Source organism: Lynx canadensis, chromosome D4, assembly GCF_007474595.2.
Source record: "Lynx canadensis isolate LIC74 chromosome D4, mLynCan4.pri.v2, whole genome shotgun sequence".
Lineage (NCBI taxonomy): Eukaryota > Metazoa > Chordata > Mammalia > Carnivora > Felidae > Lynx > Lynx canadensis.
This window is the reverse complement of record NC_044315.2, coordinates 83485205-83509492: the sequence shown is the minus strand read 5'-3', so window position 1 is coordinate 83509492 and position 24288 is coordinate 83485205. Positions and strand designations below refer to the sequence as shown.

Genomic DNA, 24288 nt, shown 5'->3' with positions numbered 1-24288 from the left:
AAAATAGGAGTTAAATTTCAACAAGTTAGTTCTGATTCCATGTACTAGGACCCTGTCGTGCATGTCAGGGGAGCGGTGTTGGGATCGTAGATGATGCAGACACGGTTTCTGACTCAGGTGAGAGCCCCGTGGTTTAGGGGATTGGGAGACAAATAGAAACAGATAACAGTCTATAATCCAGGGGGATACTGGTAGAGATTGAGGGACATATGAGGGACTAGGAAGTAAGTACCTCTACTTGCATAATCAGGTAGTGCTTGCCAGAGGATAAGACATTTGAGTTGCATCTTGAAGTGGGTTTTTATATGTAGATTATAGAGAACAGGAGGAAGGCAGGAGATAAAACAGAGTCCTAGAAGTTAGAGATCTTGGATAGTTGGTTTGTGTACGGAATCAAAAGCAATCCTGTGGATTGTATAGAGAGAATGTATCTGAGAGACAGAAATGAGGGGAGAAATGACTGGAGAAAAAGGTATAAAAAGGCAGATCATGAAGGTATTCAAATGCCAATCTAAAGAATGTGGATTATATTATGTAACTACTGTTAAGTCCTAGGATGTTTTTAAGTGGAGTAATTACATGGGCAGTTAGCATTTTAGAAAGATCCCTGAGGCTCTAAAGTCAGGATTGATTGGCATGGACAACGCTAGAGGGTGGTGTCTGTGTAGGAGGTTGTTCCATAATCCAGGTAAAAGAAAACAAGGCCTGGACAAGGCAGCAGTGACTATGGGAATAGGGAGGGCAGCACAAAATTAAGAGATAACAAGGAGGTAAAGTCAGTGGGACTTCAGTGAGTGGAAAGTTGGGTAGGGGTGCTACCAGGCAGGTGAGTGCCAATTCTCTTAGCCAAGATAATGGAGCCTGAGAAGAACAGGCTAAGAGATGAGCCACTCTGAGTTTGATCTGGAGTCTGTTGAGCCTGAGATGCATGGGGAACTGCCCTGGAGGTCAGAGGAAAAGGAAGTGTGAAAAACCCTGGAATCAGGTACATCAGTGTAAAGCATTCCTTCCTCTGCTAGAAACCCAGGGTGTGGAGTCTGTAATTGGCCATAGCTCTTTTCTACCTTGTCTGCTCCTGCATTACTCCTACTCCCCCAAAATGCCTTTACTTTTTCACAACTCTTAAGTGCAAGTAAGTTCCTGCTGTCATAAAAGGGCTTTTCCCCGATGATACATGACCACCTCCTTTTCTCTTCTCAAATATTGAATCAAATTTATGGTACCCATTTTCCTTAATCAGGCTGTTATCAGACAGTGAGCTGGGTGAATTTGATTTAAAGCAGATTGTAGCACCAGCCAGTGACTGCTCCTGGCCCTAATCAAGACTCCTTCACTCTCAAGAGAAGATGCCTTGCACTAGATGGGCTTTAATGGGCAATTCTATCTCACAAGCACTAGCTCCATTTCTGCCAGATCTATGAAAAGTTGCCTCCCAGCTTCCCTGCTCAGATCCTAGCTGTAAGGTTCAAGAAACAATCATTTTGCTGTTACAACAGGAGCAATGATGATGATGCCATTAATAATGATAATAGTTAACAATTATAGACCGTTTATTGTGCCAAATTCCATCTTAAGTGCTATACAAACATTATTTGTTTAGTCCTCACCACCACCCGAAGCAACTGCACTAATATTATCCTTGTTCCACAGAGGAGGAGCATGAGGGTCAGAGAGGTGAAAACTCAAAGCTACAAACCTAGGAAGAGATGAAGTAGACATCACCACCTAGATCTGTTGTGCTCCAAAGCCCAGAATCCTTACCATTTCCCTCTGCTGAATTATTTAGCCTTCTCAAAACTTCGGCTTTCTGGAATGTGTCCTGGAGTTAGAGTCTTACTCCCATCGTGGAGTGTTTATGTGGGTGCTGAGATGGCAGTTCCTCTAAGGTTGTGGCTGATGACTGCTCCTGGGGGTAGGTGCATTTAGCTGAATGAAAAGGAGACAACTAGGCCTCTCAGCCCCCTTAATGGGACATAACTTACATGGTGTCAGTTTCAATTGCTGACTGAATGGTCCAGTGGTTTGGGGGATCCTGGCAGGAATGTTTTCTTTGTCCTAGCATGCCTATGTAATGGGAACCTCGAAGAAGAATGGGTGTGTTTGTCCAACTTTCTGGCTTTAAATGCTGATAATGTGCAGACAGGGAATACAGGGGCGTTAGAACTGTGGAGTGGGCAGATGTGGAGGAGGCACGGCTGGAGGAGAAAGCAGGCCCATGGAACAGAGAACAATTTGTTTATCAAGGGGTGGGATGCGGGGTGTGGAGGAAAGCTTTGCAGTCAGGCTGTGGAGACTGAGTGGGGGCTACTGGGCTGGCTGCCAGCCCCCCACCACTGTCAGGGGTCCATGATAGTTGCCTGTCCTAGGAAATTTGGAAAAGAGAGTATGTGCTGTCCCCAGTAGAACGGGCAGATTTGGGACATGTGCTCATGCCAGGCACTTGGGAGCTCCTTTGTATCCCTTGCAGTAAGTTCACCACCGCAGGCTGGGGGTCCGGCTGATAACCACACACCTGCAGGTTCTGCAGTGCCAGAGGGAGCACTTGGGGCAAGCGGTTGCTGATTAAGGGAGAGAACGTTATCTTTGTTTGCTACACTGCTCCGCCACAGACAGATGCTGGCATTGCCGCTCTGCTTGTGTCCTCCTTTTTGACCTACTGCTTTTCATCCCCACACCACCCCTCCAGGCAGATCCTAGAGGGAATTTGCAGGAAAGACCTTTTTCCTCTCAAGAACAGAAGTAGCCAGCAGAGTACTGTGATGAGGCAGTGATGTGATCTTCACTCTCAGGCCCACTGCCTCCTGCATGTCTCAGCAGCATCGAGGCACTGCAGCATACCCCGCACGTAGCTGAGTCGAGCCCTGGGCTGAGTTGCTTTGGGAACCTGACAGTCAGGGAGTGGACAATGGAGTGCTGAGAAAGCAACAGGCTTGGAATCCGAAAATTTAGGTTTAAACTTTGGCCCCACCCACCACCACTTATCTACCATGATGCTCTTCTTTTGCTTCCTTATCCCTAACGTGGAGGTGATATCTCATGGTTGTCAGGGGGGTAAAATATAAGAATGCACTAGGGGCACAGTAAATAACCTCTCTGAGCTTTGTTTTCACATGTGAACAGAGAATTATAATACCAATTTGGTGGATTTATTGGGAGTATCCAATGAAATAATGTGTGTCGAATATTTAACAAAGTACCTGGCAAGTAGCAAATGCTCAACAAAGGGTAGAATGGTAGATAAGGTTAGTATAGGAGCTGTTCAGTATAAATTTGTCTATCAGCCAGTTTGGGAAAGTATTAATAAAGTTATAAAAACTGTTGGGCCAGGCACAGAGAGAAATGGAGTCAGCCGTCATTGTTGAGATCAGCTGATGAAAGAAACGAAACCCCAGCTCAGACTGAGGGGGAGCCAGGCTTTGAGGCAAAAGGGTCAGGGCTCTAGATTGCAGGTAGCTGCTGCTGTAGCTCCCCCTGGTGCTTGAGAAGGGCAGATGCCTCTGGCTCCAACCAGGGCCAGGCTTTCCCCAGGGAAGAAAAAATGTGCTGCTTGCCCAGGAGGCCAAGCCCTTGCAAGGCCTTCAGAGTCAACGCAGAAGGTAGTAGAGCCCAGACAGCAGTAGTACATCCCCAGGTGTTAAGGGGGGCAGACAGCGCCTTCTTGCCTGGTATAGGGCTGCAGCACTCAGATCTGAACATGCCACCAGGGAGCAGTCCCAGGGCTGAGCATCTTCTCTCCATGACTGAGCTGCATCTAAGGCCTGTCTGGAACTCTCCTTAGTCCACTCCTGGAAGGGCAGAGGCTGAGTGTGACCCTGACCCCAGCTTTTATAAACACTTGCTTCCCCATTAAGCCTTTTTGCCTTCTTGGTTTGATGGTGTCCCCACCTCTGGTATGAGGTATTCCCCACTAGGACCCAGAGGATTAGTCCTCTAACCTTGGCTTCCTTTTTCTAAAACTTGGTCTTCCCCCAAGGAGCTTTCTCCTGATCCAAAGAAAGGATCATGGTCCGCATTGAGTCTTACCTGCTATGTAGATGTTGGAAAAACCAAGGCCTTGGGAAGTTAGCCCAGGTTCCAGGTTCTAGCTCTGCCACCAACTGTATGCTTGTGGACCAGTCTCCTCCATTCTTTGAACTTCAGTTTCTCATCCGTACAGTGGTAATGATAGTCTCACCTAGCCCATAGGGCTGAGAAGATTAAATGAGAAAGTACACATAAAGTGCCCAGCACAGGGACACCTGGGTGGCTCAGATGGTTGAGCGTCCAACTTCGGTTTGTGGGTTTGAGCCTCGCATCAGGCTCTCTGCTGTCAGCACAGAGCCTGCTTCAGATCCTCTGTCTCCCCCTCTCTCTGCCCCTCCCCCACTCACATGCTCTCTCTCAAAAATAAATAAATGTATTTTTTTTAAAGTGCCCAGCACAGAGACTGGTATGACATGGAGGCTCAGTTAATGTTTCTGTCCCTCCCTAGCTGAAGTCAGGGATGCCAAACATTTTTTTTCACTGTGTGTAACCTCAGCCCTGCTAGAAACAGTGAACCTAAAAAATATAACCGTCAGCTTTTTCTTCATTGTGGCAGAAGCTCACATAGAGTCACCATGGCAGCTGCCATTGACACTGCAGGCTGCATTTCAACAATAGTAGTACCTTAATAATGTCATATTTCTCCACATTTACGTTTCACAGACTGCCTTTGGCCCTTGTTACCCTAAGCAGACAAGTGTTACTATTTTACAAAAGAGGACCTCAAAGGTTAGAGGGGTCAAATGATTTTCCCAAAGTCTTATAGCCTTTATATGTTGGAGCTGGATTTGAACTTAGATTTGATTGACCCCACCTGACCTTGGGAACCTCAGCTTATATGAGCTCTCTTGGCTGCTAGACAAACCATGGAGCTACCTGTCCTTCACAAATGATTCCGGATTCCATTTCCCCCAAGTTCGGGCTCTTTTCAATCCTAGATTCCTTAAGGAGCTATAGGAGACCTCTGGCTTCCCTTCCTTGACCTCCACTGTCTGTTTCCCAGATTTAGTGATGAAGGGATGGAGGTGATCGAGAGGCTCATCTACCTATATCACAAGTTCCATCAGCTAAAGGTCAGCAATGAAGAGTACGCTTGCATGAAAGCAATTAACTTCTTAAATCAAGGTAAGTAGCTGGGGATGAGGAAAGGGGACTTTGTTGTTGTTGTTGGCCAGAGAGCATTTGCCCTCGTTTCACACACCACCTCCCACCTCTTTACCTTCAGGACTGTCACACAGAATCTGCCACACCATGTGGGTACCAATCTTAGATAAAGGCCTGTGCTCCCCTCATCCTGCCCCTCTATAGTGCAGAGCATGCTTTGGATTTTTTCTTCAAACCTAAATGCCACAGTCTCTATAACTCATAGAGGAAGGAAAAGGATTCGCTTTGTTTAGTCAGTTTTAATGCATTTAAACACAGACACCAAGGACAGTACATGCGTCATTTAAAATTTGTACCAAGTTTACCAGCAACTGAAGAAGAGCAGGGTGACTGATGAAACTATTGGAGATAAGACCTCTGTGACAGTCTGGCAGTGCTTCTGACGGCCCCTTCAGGGCAGAATGGTGGTGCACAAGAACTGACACAATGCGTATCAAGCATGGCTTTTGTTTAGAGGAGGGCCGAATGTGGTTTATGTGGGGGATTACCTGCAAAGTGGCGCTTGGTAGCTGCTAGTGACCGGAGTGTAGAGGAGAATTTGTATTCTCTTTTTTCCAAAGTAGTGTATGAGTGCTGTACTCTCACAGTGCAACGGGGCGCTTTTGCTGCCTTGTAACATTGAAAGTGCTCTCTTCCTGTGTTCAGTTTCCTAGTCGAGACTTCCAGTACCCTCCTCTTTGCCTACTCCTCCTGCTGCTTCTCCACTATTCATTCATTTGTCTTCTCCACTCATTTATCTGCTGTTCTGTGTGCCTTCCCTAGACCAGGCACTGTGTTGAGCATTAAAGACATTAAATAAAAATAGACCCCAGGTCTCTGGCCTCAAGAAATACACACTTTAAAATGGCACTTGACACATTACTTGAGCCTCAGATGGGAGGGAGATCAGCAGCAACTTCTTGGAGGAGAAATCTGAGTGGGGCCTCAAAGGCTGGGTAAGATATATAGAGAGAGAATATTTATGTTCTCTTATTTATGTATATATTAGTGTGTGTGTGTGTAAACTATATATTCTATAGATAAAAGGGATAGTGTGTGTGTGTGTGTGTGTGTACATACATGTCCATATATATTATATATACACATATACATTTTTATATAAAGAGAGAAATCTATATAGAAAAAGCTGGAGTGACAGCCCAGGTAGAATAGTGTGAGCAGAAGCACATAGGAGACCATGTGTGAGTATATGCCTAGCATAAACGTGTAGGCTCCGCAAGCTTTCTGATCGGCCTCCAGCAAAGGGCCAGTTTAAAGATACTCTGAAAGATACATTGTGAAAGGTAGATTATTCAGCCAGTTGTTGAACATCCACTGGTGCCTGTTTTGTGTCAAGCACTGTGCTGGGAGCTATGTAGGAGTTGAGGAAGATAGAGCCTAGCACTCAAGTGTTTCAGTCTAGTGATTGTCCTTTATAATTTTTTGCCTTTATCTGATTTCTCTTCCCTTGTCCAGAGTTTTGTTCCTCCATGTCAGAAAGAGAAAAGGTCTCCTGTTGTGACAATGCTTAATAACTTTTAATTGAAAGATGCACATATTGAAGGAGCCGGTGTTCTTTCCCCAATAGAAAACCCCTCCATTTCCTGTGTGTGTGTGTGTGTGTGTGTTTTTTTAACAGATATCAGGGGCCTGACCAGTGCCTCACAGCTGGAACAACTGAACAAGCGATATTGGTACATTTGCCAGGATTTCACTGAATATAAATACACACATCAGCCGAACCGCTTTCCTGACCTCATGATGTGCTTACCTGAGATTCGCTATATTGCAGGTAACATTCTTAGTGCTGGGCTTCCAAACCTTCCTTGGCTTGTGAAGGGAATGAGACAGGCAGTGTTTTCAAAATGCTTATTCCAGGCCCATCACCAACTGCATAAAAGAGCTTCTACCATTGCCCTCAGAAAAGTTACATTATAATGAGAATTTTGTGTTTTCTTTGTAGGGAAAGAGAGTCTGACATTTCCTTTGTGCCTATGATGTGCAGGGTGCTTTGTGGCCTTTTGTTACTTAATCTCAGAACAAACTGCAAGGCTAGTGATTGGTGATATTATGGTCATTCAGTGGATGGCGAAACAGGTTCAGGGTTTCCCAAATTAACTTCAATTCCTGAGTTATATACTTTAAAAGGGTGGATTTATGGTATTTGAATTAATTATATCTCAATTTTTTTAATTAACTTCATTTTGGAAAATTTCTTACAGATTTTCTGGGATCATTCATTTAAAGTGATACCTTTAAAATAATTCTCAAAAATTATACCTTTGCAAAGGAATTCTTGTTGTTATTGTTGCCTTCATTTGGTAAAGATTCTTGTGTAGAGTAGCCAGTATACACTGAGGGAAAACACAAATGTGACCTCTAGACTAAGATTGTTCCTGTCAGATTCAGCAGTGCAATTTTGAAGGAAAAATTTTTCAATCTGATAAAGGAATTTTTGTTTCTACTTTTTGGACCTAGATAGTCTAGCAGATCTGAAATGGACCTAAAATTTTGGAATTTTAGGGGTGCTTTGGTAGTTTATATCTCAGCATTTCCAAATCTTTGTCTTAGTGAACAAGATATTAATCAGATGCTCTCTGAAATAAAGAGAGGGCAGTAATTAATACTGAGCTGCATTCTCAACTCTGGCAGCATTTTGAATCACCTGCGAAGCTTTTAAAAAATATCTGTGCTTGGATTGTACCCCAGAAATCCTGATTTAATTGATATGGCATGGGACCTGGGCATGACTCTAAGATACGGTCAGGGAGAAGAACGACGGCCTCAGATATCTACAAAGTATGTTAGCACACTGAATGCTCTGTGAAGTCCTCCAATAAAGAAACCTGTATACCTTTATGAACCCTGAATTTCTCAAATTTACTTGCCCCTGTGATTACCCCCCTCCTTTTCTTTCCAGTACTTTTACTCACCCATTATACTATTCAAAAGAACAGTGCTTTTTGGAATGCTAGTTAGAGAATCTAACAGGAAAAAAAAAAAAAAAAAGAATATGTTTCTCATGGTATTTTAGCTCTAAGAGAATATCTAGGAATACCTTTCAGTTTCAGATTCTTCATCTATAGAATAGGGATAAAAAGTTCCAGCTGTCACATGGAAATATTGTGAGCATTAGATAAGGCATTTAAACACCTAGTGCAGAGCAAGTAAATGGTAGCAATGATTATAGCTTGCACCATTACTAGACTCTCTAGGGCACCAGAATGGGTCTGGGTATCAGGATGTTAACACAGTTTGTCTGATACTCCTGGCACTTTTCTTGCTCCAGTCACTCAAAAGGGCAATAAACATTCTCTCAGGGTGCCTGGGTAGTTCAGTCAGTTAAGCATCCGACTCTTGGTTTTGGCTCAGGTCATGATCTCACAGTTTGTGAGTTCGAGCCCCGCATCAGGCCCTGTGCTGACGGCAAGGAGCCTGCTTGGGATTCTCTCTCCCTCCCTCTCTGCCCCTCCCCTGCTTGCTCGCTCTCTCTCTCTCTGTCTGTCTCAAAATAAATAAACTTTAAAAAAAAAAAAAAAAAAGGCAACATTCTCCCTTTACCAGCCTGAGAGGAAGGAGGCAGCTACACTTTCCCACTGCAGCCACTTGCTAACTCTTCTTTTCCCACCTTGTTACCAGGAAAGATGGTGAATGTGCCCCTGGAGCAGCTGCCTCTCCTCTTTAAGGTGGTACTGCATTCCTGCAAGACAAGTGTGGGCAAGGAATGACCTGTTCCCAGCGCCCCACCTCAGGCCAACTGCAACGCCTTGGGTGGGCAGGACAGGCTCCAGAAGAAAGAGCCAGAGAGACCAAGGTGGAGGCTGTGGAGCAGTGTTTCCAGTCGCCTCCATAGCAAGAAGAGTTTTTGTTTGTTTGTCTGTTTTTTTAACCTCATTTTTCTATATATTTATTTCACGACAGAGTTGAATGTATGGCCTTCAACATGATGCACATGCTTTTGTGTAAATGCAGCCGATGCATTTCCTTGCAGTTTACAGAATGTGAAGATGTTTAATGTTATAGTGTTGTCATTGTTTAGAGATAGTTCTTTTGTATTTTGAGGGAGAGGGTGGGATGGGGCTGAGATGAATATTTCCATAATGTTGACAAAGACGACTACCTCAGTGGGAAGGGAGGGATGTGACCATCCCTACTTTTTCCACATGTTCTCAGCAGACTCCTACATTAGTCTGTCAGAGAGCGAACTGCCTTTTTCTAGCTACCGAATTGCCAGGTAAAAGTAAAAGAGCACATCATAAAGGGGCAAAGTGGTGTTGGGAGGTTTACCAAGCAGAGTGGGGAAGACGTTGGGAACAGGACAGGAGATAAGGATTTAGCCATCTCTTTTCTTTGGAAAGCATGACAGTTGAGGGGGAAGGGCACAGTGACCAAATCTAAGTTAGGTGTCCTCCCTCCATACAAGTCCTCAGGGAGAAGCGTTTCTGTTCTCACACCATGCTGTGGGCTCCCCCCGCCCCCACCGTCTGAACGCCACTGTCAGTTTCTGCCACTGTCAACTTTTCACCCACACAAGTCCCTGGCAGTAAGTTAATTCTTGGGACTTGTCTACCAGCTCCCTAGGGGTCACAGCTACTTAGTTTCTTTACCTGGATCTACCAAGGTCCACTTTCCTCAGACTCCTGTCTCTCTCTTATAAATTTGGCTTCCTATTGGCCCTTTGAAAAAAAAAACTGAACACAATGTCATGCTCTGAATCCTGGTGCCCACTGCTAATTTATTCTCCTTTCACCTTGCTTTCTTCAAAGGGTAGTGGGACAAAGGCCAGACTGCCAGAAGAATCATCTTCCTTTCCCTGTCCCTCCCCTCACCCCATCTCGTCCCACCCTCAGGACTGAATCCCAAACCTGCAGTCTTTATACGGTGGGAAGGACCATCCCCCCATCTGCTGAACAGAATTTTTGCCTCTTCATTCTACTCCCAAGTTCTCCTAATCTCTCCAAAGTGAGACCAGGTTTCCTTAGAAAGCCCAAGGATCAGAGTGGCCCAGCTGCCTGTTAGACTATCAGTGGCCTGGCTGACCAAGGCCTAGAGGGCTGGAGTCCAAAGCACCTGGAAGGGAAGTGGCAGGGGGTGGGGTGAGGCTTGAAACTACCTCATGTTCCTCAGGGTCCGGCTACCCCCTCTGCAGATATGGCCTGGACCTCCTAGTCTTTCACTACCTGCCCTACCTAGTCCTGGGAAATGTTCCTTATCCTCGTGGCTTTGGCCAGCGGCCATACCATGTCTGTCTTAGAGTTCTTTCAGGTGCTTTTCCTTTCTTTGCCTTACTAGAGCAGTTGTCTCTGCCTATACCCAGGTGCCTCCCACAGCCAGTGCAGCAGACAGACCACTTAACTGGGTGCCTCCCTGGGTGGGCTTGAGGGACCCACAGCATTTTGTTTTTCCTGTTTAGTCAAAGGTCTTTTGCTCTCTTCCCAACCCGGCCTTGCAAAATTACCCAGTCAGCCACCACATCATGTGCATACCAGGTAGTCCGTGTCAGATTGTAATCTTTTCTTCCCAGTGAAATGTTACGGGTACCGGCAGAATGATGACTTTGTCCCTTGATGGATCTAAAACTCAGAGCATTTATTATTCCTTAATGCCATTTCTCCAGCTGCTCTGAAAAAGAAAAGAGACATGTTCCTCAGGAAAAGCTCCAACCAGAATGTTTTTCACTAATTGATGGGAAGTGTTTTGTGTGTGTATCTGTTTATTTCTAAGTTCACAATATTTTTGTTCCCCTGAATTTTTTATTTAACCAACTAGATCACATTCTTTGGCTACAGGTCAGACTCCAAGCTGCTTTCCTCAAGGTAGGGGAAGAGACATATATCAGAGTCCCCTTCTCCAAGACTGCTCCTGTGTGCGGTATCTTTCTTTGCTCTAGACCTCCATGTGTCAAATTATTTTTTGAAATTGCTTTTCTCTTAAATTAAGCATTTTACCGGTTGTGTTGGATATCAAAGGAAATTGCTCTGTGACAAGGCAAGAGCATGTCTCTCCAATAACGCAGCATTAAACAGAGCAAGTTGTTAATTTGTGGAGTGGGGGAAAGGTTCTGCAAGTTGCCATTGTACAAATCCATTTTTACAAATGTTTGCAGCAGATTCCACAGAACAAAGAGCCCATTCATTGCCAAGAGCCCTGCAGAATTTCTGAGCCAAGTGGCCGTGTGTTCCAAGCCGGAGCCTGACCTGTGGACAGCCTTTAATGTCTTCTGCACCCAGTCCTTTTATGACGTGGGCTTTTTTTAAACAGGGTAAAGTGAATGTGTTGCATTGCAAACTCAGGTATTAGGAGGAGAAGGTAGGAGTGTAGCTAGCAGCGTGGAGACATTAGGTCAGCCACTAGATGTATTTGTGAATTTGGTTTGAAGGACACAGAGAAAGGTTGGAGGGGGAGGTTTGGTGTGTTTGTTTTTTGCCTTTCTTCCCATAATGTTTGGTTAACAAGGTAGCCTTTTTGCTAGTGGAAGAAGAAAAAAGTTGTGCATGTTGTCTCTAATTCCCTTCTCTTCTGTCCTCTCTCTGATCCCCTGGTACCAACAGCGCTCACTTTGAGTGAGAGTTTTTCCACCATAAAATTATAACCCTGAAAGCTGTGGTAAAGCTGTGTGCACTGCATTGAAACACACAGGCTTTTCCTTTCCTTTCCCATTAAGTGTTTTCTCGACCCAAGATAAAAGTTTGGAATCTTGGAACTTCACCTACAACTCATGCTCTCTGGCTCCTTTGTAGAATTTTGGAATTTTTCACAAGGTTCAGTGGTCTCGCCCTTAGTCTGGAGAAACTCCCCAGAACCTGTCTCTAAGCACTCCACCTGGCTCAGAGGACACCCGGCCCCATGTCTGCCCCGTAAGTGAGGTGAGCGAGCCTCCAGGGATAGAAGGCAGCACGCAGGAACCTCCCTGTCCTGTTCTCCAGAACCAGAGGATGCATCAAGGGAATCTCAGGGTCTCTAAGGCATTGCTGACAGTCACCCACCCCACACCGACTTGCTTCTCACTTGCCACCCCATTTCAGGGACGTGAGTACCTGCCATGGCCAATACATTACCAGGTCCTTAAAACCCTGGGCTCTCTGAGTTAGCTACCTTGTTCTGCTCCCCATTTCCTAACTTTGTTTGTTCTTGATTTCCTGAGGAATGGGACAGATGGAGACAGATGAACAAACACACTGGGCAGCACCTAAGCCATGTCCAAGGTTGGCCGAAGTAAGGGGACCCTGGCCTCTCAGTAGGGCAGGAAGTTGAGCAGTTGTTCCAAGTCTTGAGCTCTGGGCCCCTGGTTTATATGCCTTTTTCCTTGTTGCTTTTTAAAATTTTGCAATTATTTTAAGAAATCCAGGCTTTCAGACCAGCTCTTTTATTAAACTTTTCTTTATTGATTTTTTTAAAACAAAAAACAAAACTAAAACAAAAAACAAAAAAAAAAAAAAACAAAAAAAAACACCCACACTATTCTTACTTTCCCCAACTTGATCCATGAGAATCCCCTACACTCCCCTCTGCCTTTGCAGTTAATCATTCCTCCCTTTTTCCTCAGCTTGAAGCATCTATGTCCAGTGTCTGTGAAATGATGTTTTATCTGTGTCTCAGGATGAGAAACGGCAATCATTCCACCAGGTGCTGGAAACTGATTAGCCTCGAGGCAAGGGTTTCTAGGGCCACAGCTCAGGGATGTGTATTTAATTACAGGGTCCCCAGAAACCCCTCTCTTGGCTGCCACAAGCAGCAGCTTCTTTTTTTTGGGCTTGAGAGCTAGGCCTGGACTGTTTCCTCAGAAGCAGGAGCCCTAGAGAACATGTGGAGTCTGGGAGCAAGCTGGGGCTTCCTTCTCAGCTAGACCTGGGCTACCTTGAAACTTGAAGACTTGTAGCTGTCCTGCAACATGAGCCACGGTGGCTCTGCCTCGGTATACCAGCTCATAAAAATGCCCGGTCCCCCTGCCCAATCCAGCTCCCGTCTGGCCTCCCTCCTCTGGGCCTGCAGCCCTAAATGAAGCACAGCCTGCTCAAGAATCAATTGCAGGCTCAAAGGGAAGCTGTGAGGTAGGCCAGAGTTTGCTCCAAGCCCAAGAAGAAAGTTGTGTTACTGGTGGAGGCTGGTCTTCTAAATCCTGGAGCCAGCCCTGCCAGCCAAAGGATCATTTTTGCCCTTTGGTGACCATTTTTTTTTTTCTTTCTCTGAAATGTCTTATAATAGGTAAGAATGTTGTTGACTCAAATTTCCATGAAAAAGAAAAAAATAAAACTACCTCTTGAATGACATCCTGATCGATTCCTCCCTGAGGAATCCTGTGGGAAAAGAATACTGCAGCTCCCTCTCTGTTTACATGTTTCTGTCAGGAAAGAAGCCCTGCCTGCCCTGGGGCGTTGGTGTTTTTGTCCGTGTTGCCATCCCAGGCTTGCGATAGGGGCTTGTGGCTGCATTGCAATGTCTGGGCCGCGTCTGGGGAGTCCCAGCCACCTGCCCAGCCATGGACTAGCCACCCCCCCCCCTGCAGAGATCACCATTTCCTTCCTGTGATCCAAGGCACAGGGAGCACCACCTCCCACAACCCCACCGTCAGGTGCTGTAGTGGCACACACATCAGTGAACGTGTCCCTCAGCTACCTACCGTTGGCCCACTTCCACCCACAGTCCTGTGTAGGAATCGCATAAATGGGATGTCTCTGAGCCCTTGTCCCCAAAGGGCCGGCCAAGGGCTACCCAGGCCCTCTGCTACCTCCCACCCTGCCAGCTGGCAAGGGATGGGCCCTTTTCTGTGAATTGACTACCTGTGGAAATGTGACCAATTAGTGTGAAATGCATGTTTAGCAAATGTTAGGTACTGTATTTGAACCAATAAATGTGAATCCTTCTGCACGTGGCATCTGTCTGTGAAGCCTGTCTGGGGTTCTGGGGAGGGATGGTGGGGTGTCCAGAGGAGCTGGCTGGGGCCTTCAGACCCGTTGCTCCTGCTTGTAGCAGACACCCTCCCCACTCAGTTCCTGTTGCTGAGGGTCTGGCAGAGGGATAACGCAGAGCTGCTTGAATCAATGGCCCAGTACTGAGTAAGGTGTCTGCTCTGAGTGCCAGGCGCTACGCTGGGACTTTTCACAAACCTGAACCTCCTTGAGCTCCAAGGATTATTACTTCTGTTTTATCGAAGTGAGGTGAAGGGACTCATTCAAAGTCATGCAGTCAGAAGGTGGCACAACTAGAGGAACCAAGTCTGGTGGGGGAAGCAAACACAGACCTTTGCAGTACAGTGGGATCCAGTTGTAATGAAGGACATATATGAGGTTGTAAGGGTGTAGAGGAGGCTTGTTCTACTCAGGAAGTGCTTCACAGAGGAGTGTTGAAGGCAGGTCTTGAAGAAAGGCACCGGACAGAAAGGAAGCTAGACCAGGTAGAGGTGAGAGAGATCAACATCTTTGAAGGCCCACCCAGCTTTGAATCAGAAACATGCAGTATTTGGGTATAACAAGGGATTGCCGTGGCAGGAATGGTGGCAGATGGAAGGGATTAGCAAGAGTTGAGGCTGGAGAAGCCCTTGGGAGCCTTGAATGCCACATTCAGGAGTCTAGGAAGGAAAGCCATCTGCCAAGTCTCTGAAAGACAGCTATATCTCAGTGCAGCAGTCTGCTGGTGGTAGCTTGCCTATTATGACACCACGGTCCAGCCTATTAACATCTGTCTTCCCAGTAAATAGACGAGGTTTTCTAGAGCTGAGAAAGTGGAGGCTCTAAGGGGTCAAGGATTGTGCCCAAAGTCACACAGGAAGTGTCAAGACTTGTACCCAGAGATGTCCAACTTGAGAGCCCAACTGTCCTATAATCCTGCTGTTCATATGATCAGAGAAGTGTCAGAATTGGGGTTGTGGGCTATATGAAGACAGGAAAGATGAAGGTTCCTCAGTTTGAAACCATAGAGGCTGAGGAGAGTCTGATCAAAATCTCTTAAATCCCCATGTGTGAAATGAGGGGAAGCCCAGCTGCCTTCCCACACCTCAGCCTCCTCTGGCACAAAGGACCAGAGAACCCTTGAGGTTTGAAAGAGGTGGTTTTAGAATGAAGGAAACCCTGCAGAACTAATTAATAGACTTTTCCTTGCTGCACAATAGGAAACAGATAAAACACAGAGGTGCAAGGAAGAGAAGAAACACATTCGCTGAGTGCCTAGTGAGGGCCAGGCACTGTGATGGGGGCTTCACATGCATGATCTCCTGTAATTCCCAGAACAGCTTTATAAGGTGTAGGCTTCAGCCCCATTTTACTCCTAAGCAAATTGAGGCCCAAAGAAATTAAGCTCTTTGCCTAAGATGACATATGAGTAAGTGGCAGAGTTGGCTTTTGAATCCAGGTCTGTCTGATACCAAAGTTACAACAGGCTTCCTCCCTGCTCTGCCTGAGCAGTTCAACAGTGCTGAATATGAATGTCTGGAGTTTGTAACAAAACTCAATAATGGCCTTTGGTTGAACTTTTTGCTATTAACAAAACAAAACCCTATGAAACTAATAAAGGGTTAATTTCTGTAAGAGGTGAGTAAATGGACCTAACCAAATTAATCTGAAAAGTGGTGCCATCCCCCAAATAGGTACAGTACTACAGACACTGAATCTATGGTTTCTCAGAACACAGACAACCCAACAAGGTGGCTTCCCGGAAAAAGTAGGAGCGCCACTGCCAAAAACCTGGGAAATACTGCACACAGTCTACCTTCCTCTTAACTGATTCCCAACCTTCGTTGGCATATTAAAGGCTCTGAGAAATCTTACCTGAAGAAAGCTAATTTCTGTTTAGCCCAGGGCCTACCAGAAAAGTATTTAAACATGGAATATTTTTTTCTTCCTGTTAAAATTCTGCTGGGACAGTGTTCCATGGAACAAAATGTAGGACATTGCTCTAAATTTATAAATTGCTATGGAACTAATGCTGAGCTTTTGGTTTCCTTGAGTGCCAGGCAATAATCTGGAAGAATAATAAAGAAACATACATAGAGCAAGGCAAAGCACAGTACTCGGCATTTTATACGCATTACATTACTGATTCCTCAAAGTCACCCTCTGAAGTTGATGCTGTGAAGATCCCATTTTACAGATAAGAAAACCGAGGCCCAGAAAGGGTAAGTAATTTGCCCAAGGTTACGTAACGCATGTAACCTCAGGAATTAGCATAAGCGAGCACTGAGTGCCTCCTGTTACGTAGGATTTGTGCTGACTTCCTTATCCTAACGCAAACCCTCTGAGGTGAGTAAGATCATCTCTAGGGCCACAGCTCTGGCTTATGTCAGAGTCTGAAGCCAGCAACCACCAAGAAAATGATGGGTGTTGAGATCGGATTGGATGTGGCTACATGGATCCCTCCCTTAGGGATCATTTCCCTCAGGCAGCTTGTGTGACAGGCACCTCAGGGGTCTCACCATCCGAGGTCTAATTCCAGCTCTTCCCCTTACCAGTTGTATGTGGCCTTGACCCAGATTGATACCTCTCACTTTCCTGGCCAGATAAATGGAGATGACGTGCCTGTCTTAGGAGTTAAGGAGGACTCACCGTCCCCGGTTGGAAGCTGTTATGAGGGGAGCCACAACCCCTCACACCCCAACAACAGAAGCCCAGAAGAGCCACAGTCCACCTCTCTGGCTTTGGCTGCCCACCAGGGTTTTAAGTCCACAGTGGTAACCAGCTCTCTGAGATGCTGTGGCAAAAGTGCCCAACCGTCAGACCTAGGGCTCCCGGAGTCTTGTTCCCTTGGCAACAAGTCTCACCATGGAGACCACAGCCCCATCCTTGCCCTCCCGGCAAGCTCCCTCTCCACAGACCTTTCCTGTTCAATACCTAGTCGGAGGAGAAGTGTAGGAACTGAGGGAAGCTCCAAGGAGGCCCCTCCTCAGGGTGAGGAGTTTGAGGCACAGCCAGCAGGAGAGGCAAAAGGAACTCCCATTCTTGTGTCCACTCTATGCCCGGCAAGGCTCTGAGGAGTCTACATACCGTGTCTTTTAGGTTAAAAGCCCAGCACTGTTACATAGTGGAGACCAAGGCTCAAGGAGACAAAACGGACCAGCCCAAAGTCTCACAGCTGGTCAGTGTTGGAGCTGACACTTGCATCCAGGGTGTCTGACCCAGGACCCCTTGTTTCCTCTGCAACTCCCTACCCACACTGTGAGTCACCACGGCTACGAACTGGGGAGGGTCAGATGGTTGCGTGAATCCCCTCCGCCCTGGTTGTCGCATGGGTAGCAGCCAGCAGTCCGTTGAGGCCTGGGCCGGGCCCTGCGGCAGCAGAGGAACTGCACTATTTTAAGCCAGGGCCAGCAGGCCCCATGTGGGCACAGGGAGGGTGGCCTCGGGCCCTTGGCCAGCTTCCCGGAAGTCACCATGGCCTCCCTCCTCTCCCCTGAACAGCTTTCTGAGGCAGTCACTTCCCAACAAACAGGAAGGAGGCCCTCAGGCCAGGAGACCTCCAGCCCCAGCTTCCTTCTCCTACCCACCCCCCCATCTTCTCTACATGGGGGAGCCCACCAGCTAGCTACGTGCCGTTATCTGGACTGACTCTTAGCAGGTGGGTGGCAGGGGGTCTGGACTTCTGCTTGGGCTGCCCCAGTTCACCCATTGTGAGTCTAGGGCCTCCACTTGCCCAGGCCCTTTGCCCCCTTGCCTACAGCCTTATTTCTCATATCCATTCCCATTGAAGCTGGCCACTGTGAGCCAGAGAGCAGAGCAGAGGTATCCCCAGACTGGTCCGACTCCAGGACCCTAGAGAAAGACAGACTAAGAGACTGAAACAGAAACAAACTGGGACATTGCCAGAGAAAGATTGAGGCAAAAACAGTGACAGACACAGATTAATCATGGCAGAGACAAAATTAGAGAGATGCTCAGAGACAAAAGCCGAGAGAAGCAAAGAGACAGCTGCAAAGGAGGTCTGGGGCCAAGAGGCCAGCAGAATGGCTCTGAGTGGTTTGCTCCCGACCACCCCCCAAGTACAGGCCCTGTCTCAGGGCTGTGGGGGGCCCACCGGCTGCGCGGCTGAAGAGGAATGTGGGGAGCAAGGCTGGGTCACCCCTTGAGGGCCAAGCGTGTGCACTGTGAGATAAACTACTCCAGGAAGGGGGCCCCAGCTGCGGCTGCACGCTCCAGGAGCATGGCGGAGAGGCCCAGGCCCAAGGCTGAAGCCCCAGCCCTGTCAGACACCAAGCCCCTGCACCTCCTCCAGAGGATCTCTGCCAGGCCTCAGATTCTAGAAGGTCCCAGGTTCCTCAGCCCAGCCCTTAAGGGCATGCAGATTAGGTGAGTATCCCATTTGTAGACCTGGAAACCCTGCCAGCCATAGAGCCTCACCTCTCCAGCTCCAGCCGTGGTCCTGGCTCAGGCGAGGGGGTGACCAGGCAGAGCAGGGACTCGTGCAGAGGAGTGCAGTGGAGGGGGCGGCTGTGCACAGGCCGCTGAGTTGTCCCCATGCAGCTTTGTGCACTCATGTGCGCCAGTGTGGGTCTGTGTGCGTTATCCATGTGCTTCCAGACACGTGGGCGTTTGTACACATGTATGCGTCCACGTGCTGCCAGGAGTCCTACTCTGCCTCCACTAGCCCCTGCCCTCAGACTAGAGATGTAGCCCCCGGAGGCACCTGGTGTCTCCCACCCCCACCAGGTGGCCCAGGGCAGAGAACCAGGAGAAGAGCAAGCAGGTCTACTGCCGTCCCCCTACCCCCCTCCCCACACCGCAGCTGAGGCTCCCGCTGGCCACGGCCTTGACCTGGCACTACGGACTTCTCTGACATTGGCATCGGATCTGAACATCTGGCAGCAGGCTGATAAGGGGTGCAGCGGAAACAGCCTCCGCTGCTGCCAGCAGCCCCACCCCCTCCTGCCCTGCGAGGGGTCTCCACATCCACACTTGCCCTGCCTCCAGCTCCCAGCCTGGCCCCTCTCTTGTCTCCTTCCCTGCCTCAGTCTCCCTCTCCCCCATTGCCACTTTGTCTCTCTCTCTCTCTCTCTCTCTCTCTCTCTCTCTCTGAATTGCTCTCATTCTTTCCACCTCTCTCCCCTTCCTCTGTCCTGTTCTTTCTCTCTCTCCCCGTCCCTCTCCCTTTCCCTTTCCCTCTCTCTCTTTCTCTATTTCTGGGTCTATTAAATGCTGTCAATGGGTCTCTTTTCTCCTCTTCTGCCTCGTTTCTCTATGGGTTCTTTCTTTGTCTTTCTACACTGTGCCCCAACCCCAGCCTGATGATTCTCTCTCTCTCCTCTCCATTTCAGTTTCTAGGTCTCTAGTTTGTTTGTTCCTTGTTCCACCGCCAGGAAATAGGCCTGGCACTTTGGGAAAGTCCCCACTTAGAAGAGAGACCCTGGGCTTTGTTTGCTTGGGGAGGGAGGGAGGGGAGCCTGGGTCAGGACTACACCCCTTCTCCTTCCCCTCTGGGTGGGTCTCATGGCCTGGGACCACCTGGGCTGGAGCTTGAAGCAAAGGACAAATAATAGGCCACCCAGGGGCTCTGGCAGAGCAGAGAGGATTCTCACTCTGCAAGCCCGCTGTGTGGATTCAAATCCTAGTTCCATCACACCCTTGCTTTGTGACTTTGGGAAGACACCTCGTCTCCCTGAACCTGAGTTTCTTCATCTCTCAAATGCTGCTCATGGAAGGTGAGGAGAAAATACTGCTGAGCTCCCAGGATGGTGGAGGCTGACCACAGGTGTGGAATAGAGGGGACCCAGCACATAGGCACTTCCGTGTCAGGGCCTTGCCATTCCCTGCCAGCCTCACCCAGTAAGGGTGAGGGCAGAGGAGGGGCTGTGCAGAGGAAGGGGATGCCCATAAACATATCCAGGGCAATCAGAGGAGAGGAGCTCCCAGCCTGAGTGGCAGAAAGCTTCCGCTGACTGCCTAGGGACAGGAGGGGGAGACAGCAGAACTCTCCCTCCCACCCCCACCAGCAGCATGTGGGGCCTGTGGGGCCTTTGGTGCCCTGTAAGTAGTCATTCAACAAATGCTCACAGATGCTTGCTTGCTCTGTGCTGGCCGCTGTGGCCCCAGAGATAAATCAGCCCTAAGCCTTTCCTTGAGGGTTCCCCAGGCCGGGGTGAGTCACCCTATCACAGAAGGGCAAACAGTGTTCAGGATGATGGTGCAATCTCAGACTGAACACAGAAAGGGCCCCTGAGGACTGACCAGCCAGGCCTTCGGCTTGCTGCTTGTTTGTGTTTTGCTAACATTTACTGAGCACACATGACATGCCAGGCAGCCACTGAGCATGTTACATGTACTGTCTCATTTTGTCCCCATTTTATGGAGAGAATGTGAGGCTCAGACAGAGAAGTGATTGGTCCCAGGTCACACAGCTGGGAAATGGCAGAACCCGGATTTAAGCCAGAGTCTCCACCACGAATCCCTCAGCAGTTCTACTCAGGGCCCAGAGGCTCACCAGGAGACTGACAAAGCCAGGCTAGTTCTTTCCATGACACCACAGTGTTGAAAGACCCTGTTTTGTCCTGTTATAAGAAGGCAGTGAAAGTGGACCTCATTTCATGGTCTCCCATCAAACGACGTGCAAAGGACCATGGTTGTTTGTTGTTACGTGTATGTGACATGTCAGTGATGATAAGGTGGTTGCTGGGATATTTCTTTCTTAAATTCAGAGGATTGAATGGTATCAATCCAGAAACAAAATCATTACATCGAAATAGGGAGACAATGGGGCGCCCTTGATTTCTGCTCAGGTCATGATCTCATGGTTCGTGAGTTCGAGTCCCATGTCAGGCTCTGTGCTGACAGCGCAGAACCTGCTTGGGATTCTCTCTCCCTCTCTCTCTCTTCCCCACCCCTGCTCACTCTCTCCCTCAAAATAAATAAATAAACTTAAAAAAAAATGGGGAGACTAGTTAGGTTCGGTCATATGCAAGAGAAGTATATCTTATAAGATGAATTTTTTCGGTGGATGAAGAAGGCATAAGTATGAGGTCATGCATGTTGAGAAGTAAGTGATATGTTATGTCATAGGTAGAAATTAGAATTTAAATATAGTAGAATTAGACTATAGTAGTCCCAGGGTGCCTCGGTTGCTTAGCTGGTTAAGCGTCTGACTTAATCTCAGCTCAGGTCTTGATCTCAGGGTCGTGAGTTCAAGCCCTGCATTGGGCTCTGCGCTGGGCATGAAGGGCTATTAAAAAAAAAAAAAAGAATATAGTAGTCCCCCGTATCTGCAGAGGATACAATGGCTGAAACCATGGATAGTACTGAACCCTGAATACACTATGCTTTTTCCTATACATACATACCTATGACAGAGTTTAATTTATAACTTAGGCACAGTAACAATAACTAATAATAAAATGGAACAATTATAATAATATCCTATATATCCTACCTATAATAATAAAAGTTATGTGCATGTGGTCTCTCTCAAAATATCTTGTACCGTACTCCTCCTTCTTGTGAGGTGATAAAGTGCCTGCGTGATGAGAAGTGAGGGGAATGATGGAGGCACTGTGACAAGGCGTTAGGCCACTATGTGTTGACCTTCTAACAACACGTCACAAAGAGGATCATCTACTCCCTGACCCTGGTTGACCACAGGTAGCTGAAACAGTGGAAGGCAAAACCACGGATAAGTGGGGACTACTGTATACTTAATCGGTAGAATCAATTAGTTATGACCGTCAGGAAGATTTTTGTCTTGTATGTACTTTCACAAAGCGAAAGTGTGTTCAGTGGCCCAATGAGGAAGACACACTAGGTTTTAAATAGAGTTGGCTTCAGTTATCCAGAAAATCCCTGTTCCTCCCAAGCCAGATAAGTGAGGTGCTGTGTGATTGGCCTCCTTCCTCAAATGAAGGGGTGTGGTGAGGGTTTTCAACAATGATTGCCCCATGGACACCTGTGCCCTGCCCCAACCCCCAGGACCAATGTCTATGAGGTAAATCCTCCAAGAACTGAGACTTCTTCCCTTTTCTTCCCTTTTATCCCGTGCCTGGCATCTAGTGTGCACTCAGTGAACGTGAGGTGAATGGAGGAATGCACAAAAGAGGGTGTCAGGCAGCAGAAGGGAGCAGAACAGAGCACTTTGGGCCCTATGGGACCAGGACAGTTCAGGACCTGTCTGGACCTGGAGGTTGGACAGGGACATCCCTGGCTGCGTGGGGAGGCCCGGCCTGCTAGACAAAACCCCCTGCCCTCTGCCCTGCCCTATCCTGCCCTATCCTAGCTACCCACTTGGCCCAACCCTGGCCTAGCTAACCACCTGGCCCTGCATACACTAATACAGTCCAGTTTCAGCTTCCCCAGCTAGCAGCCCCCAGCAGATGGTGACATTCAGGAAAGCCAACATGGAACGCACCCGGGAGGTGTTTAGTCAGCTCACCTGATTGCCTTCCATTCCCCTCTTCCTCTCTTCACCTTCCGGAAGAGTAAAAAGATCAAGCCAAAGCAGCAGGGCCACCTGGTCAAGTCATCCGTGCCCCTGTCTCCACTCCAGGATGACCTGACTCCACTCCCATGTCTGGGCCAGGCCGGACCCTGCCGGGCCAGGCCCCAGGGAGGTAGCCATTCAAGGGGAGAGAGGCCAGGCTGCGGGCCTGGTGGGGGAGCCGCCCATAAATCAGGCCCCACTCCCACCCAGTCGCTAACAAGCGGGGCTGCCTACCCGCCTACATGGGGTCCCTGCCTCGGCTCCCACAGCGGCCTGGAACAGCCAGCTGGCCAAGGCCTCCAGAGTGCCTTGGCCTCCACCCCCACCACGGCCCCCAGATAGATAGGGGTATTTTTTTTTTTTTCTTTTAGGAGAAGAAAAAAAAATAGACCTAAATGAAGAGAAACACCAACAAAGAAGGAGAGAGGCCTGCAGAGTCACGTGGGGGCAGAGACCAATTGGGCCTCCGGTGCCCCCCCGCCCAGGGCGGGGAGGAGGAGGACGGACGGACAGGGCCAGCCTACTGTCCGCCTGCCGCCCGCCGTGGCGTGAAGGAGTTCCTGTGTGCCCACGGTCACCGCTGCCCCACCTGGGCTGCCGGAGTCTTCCCTCGGACCCCTGGTGCCCGCTGTCCACCCTCATCCGGCCTGAGAGCTCGCCTTCCGCTCCGTAAGTGAGGGCCTGGGCCCAGGCCTCTAATGGCCAGCCTCCCTCCTCAGTGCCTCCCTGCGGCCTGGGCCGGCCACTGCCTGCTCTGCTGAGTGACTGGTGCCCGCAGCTCTGGGTAGGGAAAGGGCCAGAGATCGCCCCAAACCTGCCCTCCCATCATGCCACCCCCTCTTCTTCCCCGGGCAGCTAATGGGAGGAGCTAGTAGGCCTGTGGGGACAGGCCCTATGGGCGTCTGCGGTGTCCCGCTGTCTACTGGTGGCCGAGCGTTCACAGCGCTGTGTTGGCTCAAGCCTAGCAGTCTGCGAACGTGTCCATGTTCCCTGGGCCTGTCTCCCTGCCTGTGTATTTGTGTGTCTCTCTGGATTTGCGTGTCTGTCTCCAACGCACTTCTGTCTGTCAGTCCCTGTTCTGTGGCCTGTCCAGATCAATGTGTGCTTCCCTGGGTAGGTGGGTGAGGGGCTGTGAGTCCCCACATGTTGAGCTGGCACCTGGGGCCGTGAGGGGTGGGTGCAGTGTTGCCTCGTTCACCTCAGGGCTCCCAACCTGTGATAGTGTGACCTCTGGGGAGGGGGGGAAGGTGAAGGGAGAGGAGGAGAACCGCCTCTGAGCCCAGCTCCCTAGACCACTGGGTCCCCCAGCCCAGACTTGTGCTTACACTGCCTGGGTCTTCTTCGACAATGTCCAGGAGACCCTAGCCTTTCCCCTCCATACCCTCCACTGCCCACTCCTGTTTTCCTCTTTCTGAGGGTCCCTCCCTGATGGAGCTCAGAGCGCCTCCAGCTCCGGCAGCCGCTAGTGTTTCTCAGGGGTCAGATGTGGGGATTCTGCAGCTAAACCCCAGCGGTTCTCCTTCCTCAGCAAGATTCATCCATGGCATCTCACAGAAACCACAGAACCCCTTCTGTAGGGCCAAACGTTTCCATTTTACATGAGGAGAAACTGAGGCTCAGAGAAGCAAAGGAACCTGGCCGAGTTTGCACAGCAAGTGGGCTGGCTACCCATTCCGTCCTTAATTCCACGGGGTGAAAGACTGAGGAATGGTCTGCGCGGAGTCTCTAGCCCGAGGG

At 48.7% G+C, this 24288-nt stretch overlaps 1 protein-coding gene across 2 annotated transcripts in view; it reads left to right on the top strand.

The window, feature by feature from the left end:
- NR6A1 (nuclear receptor subfamily 6 group A member 1) overlaps positions 1–9186 on the top strand; it is a 68782-nt gene extending 59596 nt beyond the window's left edge. For both annotated transcript variants that reach the window (XM_032595536.1, XM_030293256.1), the window contains exons 7-9: positions 5027–5148; positions 6806–6958; positions 8806–9186. In XM_032595536.1, coding sequence (XP_032451427.1) covers positions 5027–5148; positions 6806–6958; positions 8806–8894 — 364 coding nt within the window. In that variant the 3' untranslated portion in view covers positions 8895–9186. The remainder of the gene's footprint in view (positions 1–5026; positions 5149–6805; positions 6959–8805) is intronic.
- The last annotated feature ends 15102 nt before the right edge of the window (positions 9187–24288 follow it).